This window comes from Triticum aestivum, chromosome 5D (genome assembly GCF_018294505.1).
Source record: "Triticum aestivum cultivar Chinese Spring chromosome 5D, IWGSC CS RefSeq v2.1, whole genome shotgun sequence".
Lineage (NCBI taxonomy): Eukaryota > Viridiplantae > Streptophyta > Magnoliopsida > Poales > Poaceae > Triticum > Triticum aestivum.
Window position 1 is genome coordinate 546,411,070 of NC_057808.1, and position 15,466 is coordinate 546,426,535.

At 46.8% G+C, this 15,466-nt stretch overlaps 1 protein-coding gene across 7 annotated transcripts in view; it reads left to right on the forward strand.

The window, feature by feature from the left end:
• Positions 1-7,434, forward strand: part of LOC123123706 (ubiquinone biosynthesis monooxygenase COQ6, mitochondrial) — a 12,480-nt gene extending 5,046 nt beyond the window's left edge. The window contains exons 1-4 of one of the 7 annotated variants that reach the window (XM_044544274.1): positions 3,334-5,746; positions 5,845-6,054; positions 6,142-6,744; positions 7,026-7,434. In XM_044544274.1, coding sequence (XP_044400209.1) covers positions 6,340-6,744; positions 7,026-7,241 — 621 coding nt within the window. In that variant the 5' untranslated portion in view covers positions 3,334-5,746; positions 5,845-6,054; positions 6,142-6,339 and the 3' untranslated portion in view covers positions 7,242-7,434. Of the gene's footprint in view, positions 1-3,333; positions 6,055-6,141; positions 6,745-7,025 lie in introns of those variants that run through there. The other 6 variants (XM_044544273.1, XM_044544275.1, XR_006460758.1 and 3 more) reach the window with 6 other exon arrangements.
• Positions 7,435-15,466: the final 8,032 nt, after the last annotated feature.

Consider the following 15,466-nt stretch of genomic DNA (forward strand, 5'->3'; position numbering starts at 1 on the left):
TCCGGCCGCGCGAGCGCGAGCCCCGCCCCGGCCATGCGTGCGCCGCCACGGCCGCGCGAGCCCCGCTCCGGCTGTGTGTGGTAGGTGGTGCCGTGGTGGAAGGAAGAGGAGAGGAGAGAGGAGAAAGAAAAGAGAGAAAGGAGAGGAGAGATGAGAGAGAGGGGAGAAAGAGGGGCTGGCAAGTGGGCCGTTGCATGCGAAAAAGAGATGCCGGCGTTCCAGCTGCCTCCCGGGGGACTGGGTTTGGAATGGGCGTGCCGGCCGTAACTTTCGTCAAAACCGGCGCAAAACTGGTTCCTGGGACCCCGAGTGGGTCGTTTTTTGCCCGCCGGCGTCTAAAAATGCGCCTGGGGAGGCTTCTTGAGGGCCTGGCCGGAGATGCTCTTAGATGTGTGGTGGAGAACAAGGTGCTTTGTGTTGGATAAACAGCAACTGACTTTACTGAGGGCCAAAGGCCATTACAGATACATGTGTGGTAAAGTGCAGGAAACCCCTTATACAATGGGGATATACCGAAAAGAGACTATACACATCTAACACCCCCCCCTCAAACTCATGGTGGATCAACAACACTGAGTTTGGAGAGGAAAAAGGCATGCTGCGCTCGAGTCTGTGCCTTCGTGAAGAAGTCAGCCAACTGTAACTCAGAGGGCACATAGTGAAGAGCGAGAGTCTGATCCTGCACAGCAGCATGCACAAAGTGGGCATCCACACCGATGTGCTTGGTGAGCTCATGCTTCACCGGGTCGCGTGCAATACTGATAGCACCAGTATTGTCTAACAGTAAGGGAGTCGAGGTAGTAGCAGACACACCAAAGTCCTCAAGCAACCACCGTAACCAAATCACCTCAGCCGTCAGCATAGCCATGGCTCGCAACTCAGCCTCTGTACTCGAGCGAGAAACTGCAGTCTGTTTCTTTGTCTTCCAGGCAATAAGAGAGCCACCAAGAAAGACACAGTAAGCAGACAGCGAGCGTCGATCAGAGGGATCACTAGCCCAGGTAGCATCAGAGTAAGCCTGGAGCTCAAGAGGACTGGAGCGGGGAAAGAAAAGACGCTGAGAGATCGTGCCACGAAGATATCATAGAACACGGAGGAGGTGACTATAGTGGACAGAGGTGAGGGCTGAGACAAACTGACTCAGGATGTGAACAGGATAGCAAGATAGACAAGGCTACCAACGAGATGACGATAGCGAGTGGGATTAGGAAGAGGGTCACCATCAGAGGCACGAAGCTGAACGTTGAGCTCCATAGGAGTCACAACAGTGCGGTCATCACTGAGAGCAGCTCGAGCAAGAAGATCCTGAATATATTTCTCTTGAGAGATGTAGAAGTCATCAGAGGTCGAGGAGATCTCAATCCCAAGAAAATAGCGAAGAGGACCAAGATCAGTCATGAGGAACTGGTCGTGAAGGCGGGCCTTAACAAAGGCGATGTAGTCAGAGTCGTCACCAGCGATGATCATGTCATCAACATAAAGAAGGAGAAGGGTCCGACCACGAGATGTGTGAACAAACAGCGCGGGATCATGATCACTGGGCAAGAAACCAGCGGCAGTCACCACAGAGGCGAAGCGCTCAAACCAGGCGCGAGGGGCCTGTTTAAGACCATAGAGAGAGCGGCGAAGTCGACAGACCATACCGTCAGGAGCATAGTACCCCGGTGGTGGCTGCATGTAAACCTCCTCACGCAACTCGCCATTGAGAAAGGCGTTCTGGACATCAAGTTGAGAGATAGACCGTTGACGAACAGAAGCCACAGCAAGAAGAGTGCGGACAGTGGTCATGTGAGCCACAGGAGCGAATGTCTCATCATAATCGCGTCCCTGCTCCTGCTGGAAACCACGGGCCACAAGACGAGCTTTGTAGCGCTCAAGAAAACCATCGGAGCGAGTCTTAATCTTGTAGACCCACTTGCAGGTGATGGGACGCACACCGGAAGGAAGGGAAACCAGATCCCATGTGCCAGAGCGCTCAAGGGCAGCAAGCTCTTCGGCCATCGCAAGTTGCCATTCAGGCTGAGTCATGGCAGTCCGATAGGAGGTGGGCTCAGCAATAACAGAGAGACCGTACCGATCAGGAGAGTAGCGATCAGGCGGTGGGTGAGGCCGAGCACGGAGGTTATGAACCGGGGGAGGTGTGAAAGGAGGTGCACCAAGGCGCATCAGGGGAAACATCCTCAGAACGAAGGCAACGCGTATAGTGAAGAGGAAATGGTGAGAGAGGGCGACGGACTGGAGATGATGGTGGAGAGTTGGAGGAGGAGGATGGGGAAGATGGTGTCGGTGGTGAAGGAGAAGGAAGGAGAGGTGCAGGCGGAGGAGGAAAAACATGAGGAGGCACATAGCAGGGTGTATCAGGGAGAAGAAGAAAAGAAAGATCGTCCACAGAGAAGCTCAAGGTAGAAGGACGTGGGTAGTAAGAGCGAGACTCGTCAAAGGTCACATCACGCGAGATGCGTAAACGACGACCAACAGGATCCCAGCAGCGATAGCCCTTGTACTCATCACTGTAGCCAAGAAAAACACACTCAACCGACTGAGCAGTCAGTTTGGTGCGTTCTCGCGGGGCAAGAAGGACATAGCACACACATCCAAACATACGAAGAGCTGAGTAGTCAGGAGAGCGACCAGTGAGACACTCCATAGGAATACCACCCTGCATAGCAGTCGATGGCTGTATGTTGATGAGATAGGTGGATGCAGAAACAGCCTCAGCCCAAAAATGGGGTGGGAGAGAAGCGGCAATCATCAGAGCACGAGCCGTCTCAAGTAGATGACGATGCTTACGTTCGGCAACGCCATTCTGAGCATGTGCACCAGGACATGAGAACTGGGCAAGAGTACCTTGTTCCGCAAGAAAACCACGCAACAGCTGGGAGATAAACTCACCAGCGGAGTCAGCACGAAAAGTACGAATGGGCGTGGAAAACTGGGTGTGAACCATGGCAGCAAAACGTTTGTATATAGAGAGAACCTCGCTACAAGATTTCATAAAGTAGAGCCAAGTGTAGCGAGAGAAATCATCAATAAACAAGACATAGTAGCGATGACCACCTTTCGAATCAAAGGGAGCAGGACCCCAGACATCAGAATGAACTAAGTCAAAAGGACGCTGAGATACAGACTCACTAGTAGGATAAGGTAACTGAGTCTGTTTGCCAAGTCTGCAACCATTACAATGTAAGGAGACATCTCCAGATACAGACCCTAAGAGGCCCTGACGAACTAACGAAGACAAGCGAGAGCCACAGATGTGACCAAGACGATGATGCCACTGCTGGAATGACGCGGACGAAGAGGCAGCAAGAGCATGGGAGTTGGCAGAAGTGGTGGCAGCGGAAGGAACACAAAGCCAGTCAACCTCCCAAAGGCCCTTTGACTCACGGCGCCGGGGGCCAACACCAACCAAAGCCTTGGTGCGACGATCCTGAATGGAGCAAGAGTCGGTATCAAGAATGACACGACAACCATAATCAGTGAGTTGGGCAGCAGAAAAAAGATTCATGGTAAGGCGAGGAACATGGGAAACACTAGGAACAGAAAAGGATGGAGTGGAAAGAAGACCACGACTAGCAACAGGAAGAGGTGTGCCATCGGCGGTAAGAACATTAACAGGTGAGTCAAGAGGTCAGAGAGAAGACAACACAGAAGAATCAGAAGACATATGAAAGGAGGCTCCAGAATCCAGAACCCACGAGGATGTACCTGACTGAGTAGAGGTCTGCGGTGATGTAGAAGGGGATGCAGTCATAGCAGCAGCTGAACCAGTCGATGAGGAGCCAGAGGAGGCAAGTAGACGCTTGAGGCGTACGTCCTAGTCAGTGAGTGACTGAGTCAAGGAAGACGCAGGAGGGCCACTGGAAGGGGAGCGTCTCTGATCTTGCTTCTTCTGGCGACAATCAGACTCTGGGTGACCTGACCGGGAGCAGTAACCACAGAAAGTGTCACGGCGCTACTTACTCTTCTCAGCATAAAGAGGACGGCTCACCCCCCCTGAAGGAGTGGGCAAGAGTGGTGGAGCAGTGAGGCGAGCAGATGACACAGGAGCCCGGGTGGCCAACACTGAAGGAACCACAAGTAACCCAGCAGAGCAAAGACGGGTCTCCTCAGCACGAAGCTCAGCAAGTACCCCCCGAGATAGGAACACGACCACGAGCAAGTAAGTGAGCCCGTCGGGGCTCAAACTCGAAGCGGAGACGAGATAAGAACTCATGAACCCTCTGAAACTCCAAGTCAGACCGCGTAGTCTGACAGCAACGGCAAGTGCCACAAACAACTGTCCTCAGTGAGTCAAGCTGACGCTAGATGGCAGAGCACTGTGAATAGAACTCATCAACAGACGAGTCGCCCTGCTGAAGAGCATGCTCCTGACGCACCACAGAGAGGTATAGAGCATCTCCAGAGGGCTGATAGCGCTGACAAAGATAGGACCACATTGCTGCAACAGTGCCGAGGCCCATAAACTCCGAAGCAAACTGAGGAAGGACACTCGCAGTGAGAACAGCAGCAGCCCGAGCATCATCATTACACCACTGCGTGTAAGCAGACAGATCATCCCGGTAGACAGAAAGAGCATCAGAGTATGCGGATACCTGCTGATCATACGCATCAACTGCAGCATCATCAAGAGCCTTCGCTGCATCCCGATCAGCCTGAGAAGCGTCAGTAGCAAGCACCGGCGGAACCGGCGGAACAGGAGCCACCGGAGCAACAGGGCAGGGCGGACAGGGTACCTGGCCAGAGAGCACGCCCCACAGCAGAAGGCCGCGCATATGGATACGCATGAAGCCAACAAACTCAGCATAGTTGGTGCCATCAAAGATCACGGAGCAGCGAGGAACAGCCACATATCCCGAAGAAGACATTGCCGAGCTCTCCTCTTTTCCTGTTCTTTCTCCTTTTTTTTGAAGTCAACCGATCGGAAACTGGATCGGGATCGAGCAGAGACTCGTGCGCTCGAGGCAGGAGCGGCAAATCAGGATCCAGAAAGGGCCCGGGCCCGCTCGCGGCTGGGGCGCTCGAGGGAGGGGCGGCTGGGGCGCTCGAGGGAGGAGGCCCGAACCAGAACAGCAAGCCTGAGGCGCTCTGCGTCAGCGGAAAAAGGGGAGCCCCGGGGGCGGCGGCGGCCGGTGGTCCGAGGGCCGGCCGGACAAGGGGCGACGGCGGCCGGGTGGAGAGGGGACGGATCCGGGGCTCCAGCAGCTCGGCGGGGTCCAGCAAGGCGGAGACGGCCAGATCCGGCCACGGGACACCGATTTCCGGCGAGGCTTGTAGCGGGCAGGCCGGAGTAGAGCAGGTGCGGCCGGACGGGAAGAGGCGGCCGTGACCGGGGCGGAGCAGCGGGATTGGGATCCGCGACGGGGAGGGCCGGACGAAGCTGCTCGCCCGGACCGCCAGCCAGGCAGGAGGCGCCGGATCGAGAGAGGGATTAGCACGGAGTTGCAGCGTGCGGGAGAGAGGGGAACCTAACATCTGATACCATGTTGGATAAACAGCAACTGACTTTACTGAGGGCCAAAGGCCATTGCATATACATGTGTGGTAAAGTGCAGGAAACCCCTTATACAATGGGGATATACCGAAAAGAGACTATACACATCTAACACATCTAACACTTTGCAGCTCACTTTTGTTATGTTTACAGGTTTGTCTTTTCCAACGAACTTTGGATGATTTTGATTTGCATCTAGATGTTTAGCCTGATGTTTGATTTCTCCTAATACTACCTCACTCCATACCAATGGTTTGTTTCCTAGTTTATAAACTTGCTGAATACCAATGGGTTTTTTTTCCATCGGAATAGTCACCTTAAATTGATACTTTGGATGTTTACCTTATCAGGAGCAAAAGAAAGACCTTGAAAAGATGATCTACCCTGCCCGATTGGTGTCTCTTGCTTTCCCATGAAAGAGCAGGCACATAGGAGTAGGAGGAGTGAAGCTACCATCAACTGAGGCAGATTCCATTGGGAATACTTCAGAGGAACTACGCCGTAGTAGTTTGGTTAAGCTTGATCTAAGTGATGGGCAGACTTTATATTCGAAGTTGGTGGTAATTTCATATATACGATTCTCCATTCATTCAAACTTTTGTATGTTTTTATTGCCTTCAAACGCTTATTTAAGCTGGTGGTTACAGGTAGGAGCTGATGGTTCCAAATCAAATGTAAGGCAGGTTGCTGGCATAAAAACAACTGGGTGGAGTTATCCTCAGAGTGCGATTATATGCACAGTAGAGCATACAACAGCGAATGACTGTGCATGGCAGAGGTTTCTCCCTTCTGGTCCGATTGCCCTACTTCCAATAGGTGACAACTTCAGCAATATAGTGTGGACAATGAGCCCAGAGGAGGCATCGCGCCATAAGTCAATGAGCTCTGAAGATTTTGTGATGTCAGTGAACCGTGCATTGGATTTTGGTTATGGACCGCATCCCAGCTCTAGTAGTCTTGACCATTACATGGAAAAGTTATTTTCTGGCAGTGGACATACTGCAGCGTCTACAAAAGAATGCTTTGAAGTACCACCAAGAGCAATTGGGTTGATCTCTGAGAGAATGGCATTTCCGTTGTCACTGATGCATTCCCATGATTATGTTTCAAAAGGGCTAGCACTAGTTGGTGATGCTGCTCATACAGTTCACCCCTTGGCCGGTCAAGGTGTCAATTTGGGTTTTGGAGATGCTGCTGCCTTAGCAAAAGTTATTTCTGAAGGAGTTTCTGTTGGTGCTGATATTGGGGATGTAAGTATTCAGTGTTGGTCTCTGAATCAATAATATATTAATATTGCTGTGTTCTTGTTATAGTTTTTTCAGAGACCATTATATCCCAGCTTCTATGAACAACCTGTAATATTATTATGAACTGATTCAGTGCAAGCTTAATCATCTTTTTTCTTTGCGACTCCAGAGCTTTGTGTTTGGATGCATTGTTTATCATCTTACATAATGCAGTTAGTGTAGTATAAATACATCCATTTTTATCATCCACAGCAAACTAACGAAACCTTTTTTCGGTTTTTCAGCTATCTTTGCTTAGTCGGTATGAGAATGACCGCAAGGCTGCTAATGTTGCGATGGCGGCAGTTCTAGATGGTTTCCAGAAGATGTACTCCGTTGATTTCGGACCCCTCAATGTGCTAAGAGCCGCTGCATTCCATGGGGCCCAGTATATATCACCACTGAAAAGGAATATAATCTCTTATGCAATGGGCGATAAAAAATCTCCTCTATTCTCATAGGCAGCAGCAGGTCTTAGAAACCTGCTGGCTTTGCGGTACTGTCGTCGAATAGTATGGTGTACTCTGGGCTTCTACCGATGAGTATTTTAAGCTAGTGATGTTTCGCGGAGAAATGTTAAGAGTGCATAAAATTTGACAAGAAAGTAGTAATTCTACCAAATAAAATGAGATCTCCTTCCGGGTGTTGTTAGAATGTTCGTTGGATCCAGTTCCACTATCTTTTTGTTGAGTAGTTTGCTTGCAGTGGGAACGTGCCTTTTTGTTTGTTTGTTTGTTTTCTTATCCTGCGAAGTTGTATAGTAGAAAGAAAGAAAATCCATCTAACTGAAGAAAAGAAATGGAGGGAAACCCATTCCCCGCCACTGTCGAAGCAGCCAGCCTCCATGGAGGTCCGGTCCTGCTCCGTCACCCCAAAACCTCCCGTACGTTTCTCCTCACCGCCCTCCCCTTCCTGTAGCACTCCATCCGCCCAGCCCTTCTGCTAACTCGCAGGGACAACGCAGCGCGAGGAAGTGGAAGGCCCTGAGGGCGGCTGCGACTGCGGCCGCACACAAGCCGAAGGTTCCTGTAGCTGCCATCCCCCGATTCTTGCTTGTTTGGTTCTTCGTCTGGTTCGATTGCAGTCTGTCTCAGTGTCTAGTGGATGCAGGGTCAAGAAACACTTCAGGTTCAAGTGTACTACGGGCTAGCCAAGGAGATCCACGCCGAAGACGATGTGCGAGGCGCGTCCGCGTATGTCTCCGGCGAGCTGCCGCTGTGGCCGCGGCTCATGTCGCTGCTGGATGTGCACCTCTGGGTCCTCAAGCTGTCCCGGCTCCATCCAGGACCTCGCAATCAAGGGGTTCCGCGAGGAGCACCCCTACGACGTGACATATTTTTAGTGTCAAAATATCTGTATTATTGATCAGACTTCTGATAGGGAGTGTTTCCCATTAGATTAACGATTGAGAGATCAAACTCCACAAAGTCGCAAAAACTCATGGGTTCAGAGTTCCATTCAATGTGACTTTGCAAAATTTAGCCTGATGTTTGAAGTTCAAAACATGACTAACATTGTACAAGGACCTCATACATGGAACTTTCATCATATCAATTTTTTTTTAACTCAGGCACTTTGGAATGTTTATGTAAATCAAAACGAACTCTAGTGTCAACATATGTACTCAGACTGGTTTCTAGGACTTGGATCTTTACCGGTGTTGGTGAAGATAGATATTTTTGCCCATTTCACTACACCACGATCTACTATAGCCAATGGACGTGTATGTCAGCAAAAGTGGCATTTGCTGACAGACTTGATGTCTGTATAAGCCGCACAACTGCATGGACCGCGTTCCCGATGGATGTGGAGGGCATCCCTGGCGACGGCCACAGGCAGTGGGCCTGCCACGATGTGGTCGCCCACGGCAGCGCCATGGTTTGATTTGATTTATCGCTAGGAGAAAATGATCCTCGCGTTCACCCTTTCTTAATACAACATTCTCTAGTAATTACATGCATGTAAAATTACAAATCACAGACGATGAAACTAACTGTTATATTTGTTTATCAGTAAATGAACTTGTGTCACATGATGCATATAAAGAATAATTTATTAATTGAAACTATTGTATTACTTTGTTATGACAATTTGGTAATTGTACTACAAAATTAACAGCAAAGTTATTACTAATCACTTGTTTCACAAAGTTAATACTTAAATACTGGTTTTAAGCTTAATTAATCACTGTTAGGTTGTTGGTACAAGATGTTAGTAATGTCGAGAAAACCAAAGATTCGATTCAAGATAATGAAGATGAGGAGTGTATATTTTAACATCAACATTGGACGTTGATCATGCAGAAGCTGTTTTGGATGGTTTTTCAGAGTAAAAAAAGTTGATGCTCATAGAGATCAAACTTGATGGATTGTTAGAGTTGCCCAAACTACCGCTTGTTGACCTTAAGTACACCGAATATCTTGCTCATGTGATTGATTGAAGGGAACGGTGTTTGAATATTCCAGAAGATAGGAAGGCCGGATTTTATGTCATGATTTGCAGTAAGTGTTCGGCATTCCTTGTGGACGAAGACAAATAATTGTAGACGATGATCAAAACAATTGTTGACTTTTTGAAGAACAATATCATAATGATTGGATATTATGGTCATAGTTTGAAACAGGTACAGAATTTCTTGGGAGCACACTTAATGATAGAATCAAGTCAAGCTGAAAAGGCATTATTAAAGGCAACAATTGTTCTATTTGTTCTGTGTCACTTTATAACCGCATCATCAAAACCTGACTACACGAATGTGGTTTATTGGGTAGCTCTTTGTAGGAGTGACTACATAGCAGATTATAATTGGTGTGAGTATGCAATAAACTTTCTTGTTGATGCTATTAGCATCACGAAGTTACAAATGGAGTCAAATAGTCTAGTTATAAAATTTATGGCTATGATCTGTTTTGGCAAGTTATCTTCTCATCCATAGCATTTGACATGACAGATGCTGCTTCCCTAACTTAATCTTTATGAAGATCTGATTGGCAATCAAGTTGTCATTGGTCCAAGGACATATAATCCACTTCCTAGGATTACATATTATGATAACAAGCAGATAAATCATACGATTTCTTGTTTAAAAAATATAGTTAAGGGTGTAACGAATTATGATTCATGCAAGGTATAATCTTTTATTTGGAGTAACTATTTAATTAAGTTTGAAATAAATCATTTCATATCTCTTAGTCTTTATTGGTTGTTGTTGAATTCTCGCAAGACCGGAATTTTTTTACTTCAGTTGTAAATTGCATTCAAATAAAGACAAAGGTGAGAATCCAAAATTTAAATGTAGCACAATGGTGAGAGGAAATAGGTTGTTCATGTTTAAAAAAATTATTTGTTGAGGGACATCAACAGATGTGGAAAAGATTATGAATTATAATGTTAATCAAGACATGCAATTAGTTTTGTCTTTTAGAGATGCTGAAGTTAACTAATGAAAATATGAATGAATCACAATGATTCAAATAAGTATTCACTTTGTGAGAAAGGAAGTACATGGATCATTAAATGGAAGGAAAAGGTTCAAGCAAAGACATCATGTTGCATTACAGAAAATTTCCAACCTTTGCGGCCAATAAGCTGCATTGATTTTTTGTGCGGCCAACAATATGACAAGTGTTGTAGATCGGGGCTTTCCTGGGTTGCTTTAGCAAATGAGTTGTTTGAGGACTAGTTGCACGCGCCTGTCCTTTCTCGCAGTAAACGGTGCCGTAATTAGTTCCTTGTGTGATCTTCTCATAAGGTGGTCTTGAACATGACGATGTTGGGCATCCGGATCCATGTTTTTTTAGGGAAACAAAATATTAAGGGGTTCATCTGATTTATGTTGCAAGTGTGAATTCATGATTTGAAGACGGTTGGTGAGTGGTAGTTGCATTTGTTTGGTCAACAACATCTTTCATGTGTAAAATACATTTATCGTCTTTGACGTTCGCATAACGGATATGCGTGGAACCAAGTTTGTCCAAACCTTGCACAAGAATATCATAAGATTCTGCGTTACTATCACCGAGTGTAATTACCTCAAGGGCTTTCACATAAAGTGTATGATGAGGGAATGTATTGTGTGCATGCAAATCATGATCCTTTCGATACATTACTAGATCGGCAGGAAGAATGCCGCGAGCATTGAATGTCCACATTTTCATTATATGATTTTCTGGAATGTCTCAGATATCCAAACAAGTCATGACCTGAAAGTAGAATATACGTATATAGTCAATCTTTGTAATGTTACTAAATTAATATATGCACAAAGATTCAATAGAATAGACCTTGAAAATATGAGTGCAGAGAAGACTCATATGTTCATACTATCCGGATTCGCAACTGGACATTTGAAAATAATTAGCTGTCAATAATGTGGAAGCAGCGCGACCATTTCTCTTGTTGTACAACTTTTCTGTAAACTATCTTGTGCCGTTTGTTTGGAACGATAACCTGAACTTGATAATCACCAAATTCACATAAGTAATCTCCAAGCATCTAAAAAAATGCACATCTACATATTATTAGCATGTATCTCAAGTGGGATTATTAGCTTTTAAAACAACACAAGTCTGCAAAAAGAACAAATTAACTTATAAGTATGTGTAAAAGTTCATGCAATAAAAAATATGTATAAACAATGGAAACTTACGAGGCTTGTTCTTTTTTATTTATAACTTTCCTCTGCTGCTCGCTCAAATGGCATTCTCTAGTATTGTTTCTCAAAAATTTGCATTGGACATCCAATGGGTACATAAGTTTTTAGTAAAAGGATTTGCACTTTCACCACATCGTGTGCTTGTTTGCTTTGCGTAGAAGATTCACGGAAAATATGCCTTAGCATACTTGTGTCTAAAATCGAAGGAATGTACAAGAGAAGTGTTATTTTGTAGTTTGTACTTATCAATAACCATTTTCCAACCAAACTCAAATCCATGGACAATTACCATATGATTCAATTCTACTTTCTGCCTCAACCTGAACTTGGTAAGCAAAATCATGACATTGAGAAAATATCTGATAAAAAACATCAAATGGTCTTTTGGCATCATTATTACCGAGCTCTTTATTGATGAGACCACATAATTTTTTAACTCCATTTACTAAAAGGAATGTTCTCCATTCAGCCAAAGAAAATCCCAAAAAGCATATAGACCTTTGATATGCGGACACTGTTTGTTCTCATATTGTTTATTAGATCCTGAAGGTACTTACCAATATGTCGATGAGATTGCCATGCATCTTCTGAAGAACTAGTTATTGATAACGGATGGTTATGATGAGAGTGAAACTTAGTGATGTACCACATATTATTATTGCGAAGACTTAATTGCGGCTTGATCCTGCCACAACCACCCACCGCCCGCCACCCCGCCCACAGCCTCGCACCGCCGCCCCTCCCGCAGCCCCGCCCTCCGCCCCGCACTGCCGCCCCACACCGCCGCCTCTCCCACCGCCCCCACTCCGCCGCCGCCTGAGTACTAGATGCAGAAGATAGCTGAGACGCGGTTCAATGACCTAGCGGTGTGCATCTTGATGGAGTTGACCCCGGATAAGAGGTTGACGATCTGGCCAGGTAGGTGTATAACCATCATACCCACACTGGGTGAGGTAGTTTAATGGGCTCTTCGAGAGGTCAGATCAACAGTTTCAGAGCAAGCGACCCACTAGTCCCCATTAGTTCCAGGCACTCATCGTTAATGTAATATGTGCGGGTCATGGTAACACACTCTTGGTTCAAATGTCGCGCGCCACTCATTTCACCCCTAAACAAATGGTCAAAGTATTCATTTTGTAATGAAACATTCTTCTATCAATGAACTTACTATGATTACTTTAGTAATGCTTTTCATTATGTCATGTATGTTGTCAATGGATGTTGAGGCGATAATTCATATATGTAATGCAATGTCATGATGAGGTGCAAAATGGTGCAACAATATCATTTCCGCCTGATTTTTTTACCAATCGCGGGCTAAAAGAGGAAGCTGCCATTTGTTAGCCCAACACATGTGGTGGGTGAAATCTAGCAACTGCCATATTTCCTCAAAAACACTGTGGCGGGCAATAAACAGTGTCAGCCAATTTAAGTGCTCTACTTGTGGTGGTCGCCTGCCCGCCACTAATGTCATGTTAGCAATGGCAAGAGACCAGTGGCGTGCACCCCTATGATAGCATGGCTTAACAGGGACGATAAACTACTCATATGAATAAGGAATCCCATCTTTTTGGGTGTGAAGGAAATAGGCCCTAGAGGCAATAATAAAGTTGTTATTTATATTTTCCTTATATCATGATAAATGTTTATTATTCATGCTAGAATTGTATTAACCGGAAATTTGATACATGTGTGAATACATAGACAAAACTAAGTGTCCCTAGTATGCCTCTACTTGACTAGCTCGTTAAATCAAAGATGGTTAAGTTTCCTAACCATAGACATGTGTTGTAACGGGATCACATCATTAGGAGAATGATGTGATGGACAGGACCCATCCGTTAGCTTAGCATAATGATCGTTAAGTTTTCTCGCTATTGCTTTCTTCATGACTTATACATATTCCTCTGACTATAAGATTATGCAACTCCCGAATACCGGAGGAACACCTTGTGTGATATCAAACGTCACAACGTAACTGGGTGATTATAAAGATGCTCTACAGGTGTCTCCGAAGGTGTTTGTTGGGTTGGCATAGATCACGATTAGGATTTGTCACTCCGAGTATCAAAGAGGTATATCTGGGCCCTCTCGGTAATGCACATCACTGTAAGCCTTGCAAGCAATGTGACTAATGAGTTAGTTACATGATGATGCATTACGGAACGAGTAAAGAGACTTGCCGGTAACGAGATTGAACTAGGTATGATGATATCGACGATCGAATCTCGGGCAAGTAACATACCGATGACAAAGGGAATAACGTATGTTGTTATTGCGGTTTGACCGATAAAGATCTTCGTAGAATATGTAGGAACCAATATGAGCATCCAGGTTCCGCTATTGGTTATTGACCGGAGATGTGTCTCGGTCATGTCTACATAGTTCTCGAACCCGTAGGGTCCGCACGCTTAACGTTCGATGACGATTTGTATTATGAGTTATGTGTTTTGGTGACCGAAGTTCGTTCGGAGTCTCGGATGAGATCACGGACATGACGAGGAGTCTCGAAATGATCGAGAGGTAAAGATTGATATATTGGAAGGTAGTATTTGGACACCGAAAGTGTTCCGGAATGTATCGGGTACATACCGGAGTACCGGAGGGGTTACCGGAACCCCCCGGGGAAAGATACGGGCCATATGTGCCATAGGAGGGAGGCTAACCAGCCCACAAGGGGCTGGTGCGCCCCCCACAAGGGATGAGGCCGAATTGGATTAGGGAAGGGGCGCCACCCCCCTTTCCTTCTCCTACTCCCTCTCCTTTCCCCCTTCCCCCCTCCATGAGAAGGAAAAGAAGGGGGGGGGGGAGGGGCGAATACTACTAGGGCTGGGAGTCCTAGTAGGACTCCCCCCTTATGGCGCACCCCCTAGGGCTGACCTCCTCCCACTCCCTCCTTTATATACGTGGGCAGGGCACCCCTTGGAGACAGAACAATTGTTCCAAGCCGTGTGCGGCGTCTCTCTCCATAGTTTGCTCCTCCGGTCATAGCGTCGTAGTGCTTAGGCGAAGCCCTGCGCAAGATCACATCACCATCACCGTCACCACGCCGTCGTGCTGACGAAACTCTCCCTTGACCCTCTGCTGGATCAAGAGTTCGAGGGACGTCATCGAGCTGAACATGTGCAGAACTCGGAGGTGCCATACGTTCGGTACTTGATCGGTTGGATCGCGAAGACGTTCGACTACATCAACCGCGTTAACCTAACGCTTCCGCTTTCAGTCTACGAGGGTACGTGGACACACTCTCCCCTTCTCATTGCTATGCATCTCCTAGATAGATCTTGCGTGATCGTAGGAAAATTTTTGAAATTGCATGCTACGTTCCCCAATAGGGAGCCCATTCGGAATGAACTCCGAAGTTAAGCATGCTCAGCTTGCAGCAATTTTAGGATGGGTGACCAACTAGAAAGTTGGTATCAGGTGCGCACGAGTGAGGACAAAGTGCGTAGGAAAGACTAGTGTTGATTTGTGGGACCAGTCTAAATCCCGACAGGAGTAACGGCTAGTAACCGGCGGTTATGTCCGAGGCGTTACAGCCCTGGGAGCATTGCCCGCCACTACTGGGATTTTGGCCCCCGCTACTACTAGCCATTCCTGCAGTAGTGTCATGAGGATTACTTCCACTATGGAGGTTTGTTCCCCTATTACCAAACAAGGCCTTCTTGGGGGGTGGGGGTGGCTTGGAGGTGTGGTCGTCAACATCACTCTTCACCATCTGCTTCGGCATCCTCTTGGGCGGCTATAGTACCAATGGTTAACTCTCAACTCACTGCCGGTGGCGGGTGCGGGATGAACATGGGTTTAATTCGCAAGGGCACAAATGCAAGATGATTTTGTGCAGCGTACAAATTTGCTGCTTTTCTCTCGTTCTCTTTCTCAATTTATTTGCATAAGGAAGACGTCGTGCTCAAGTTATTAGGCCGCAAACCGGACGATCTGTGCCATCCCACGGACCGGTCGTGCAGCTAGACCATGTTGCACGCATGGCAGCGACATGGACACACATGCCATTGCCTGACTCGACGCGGA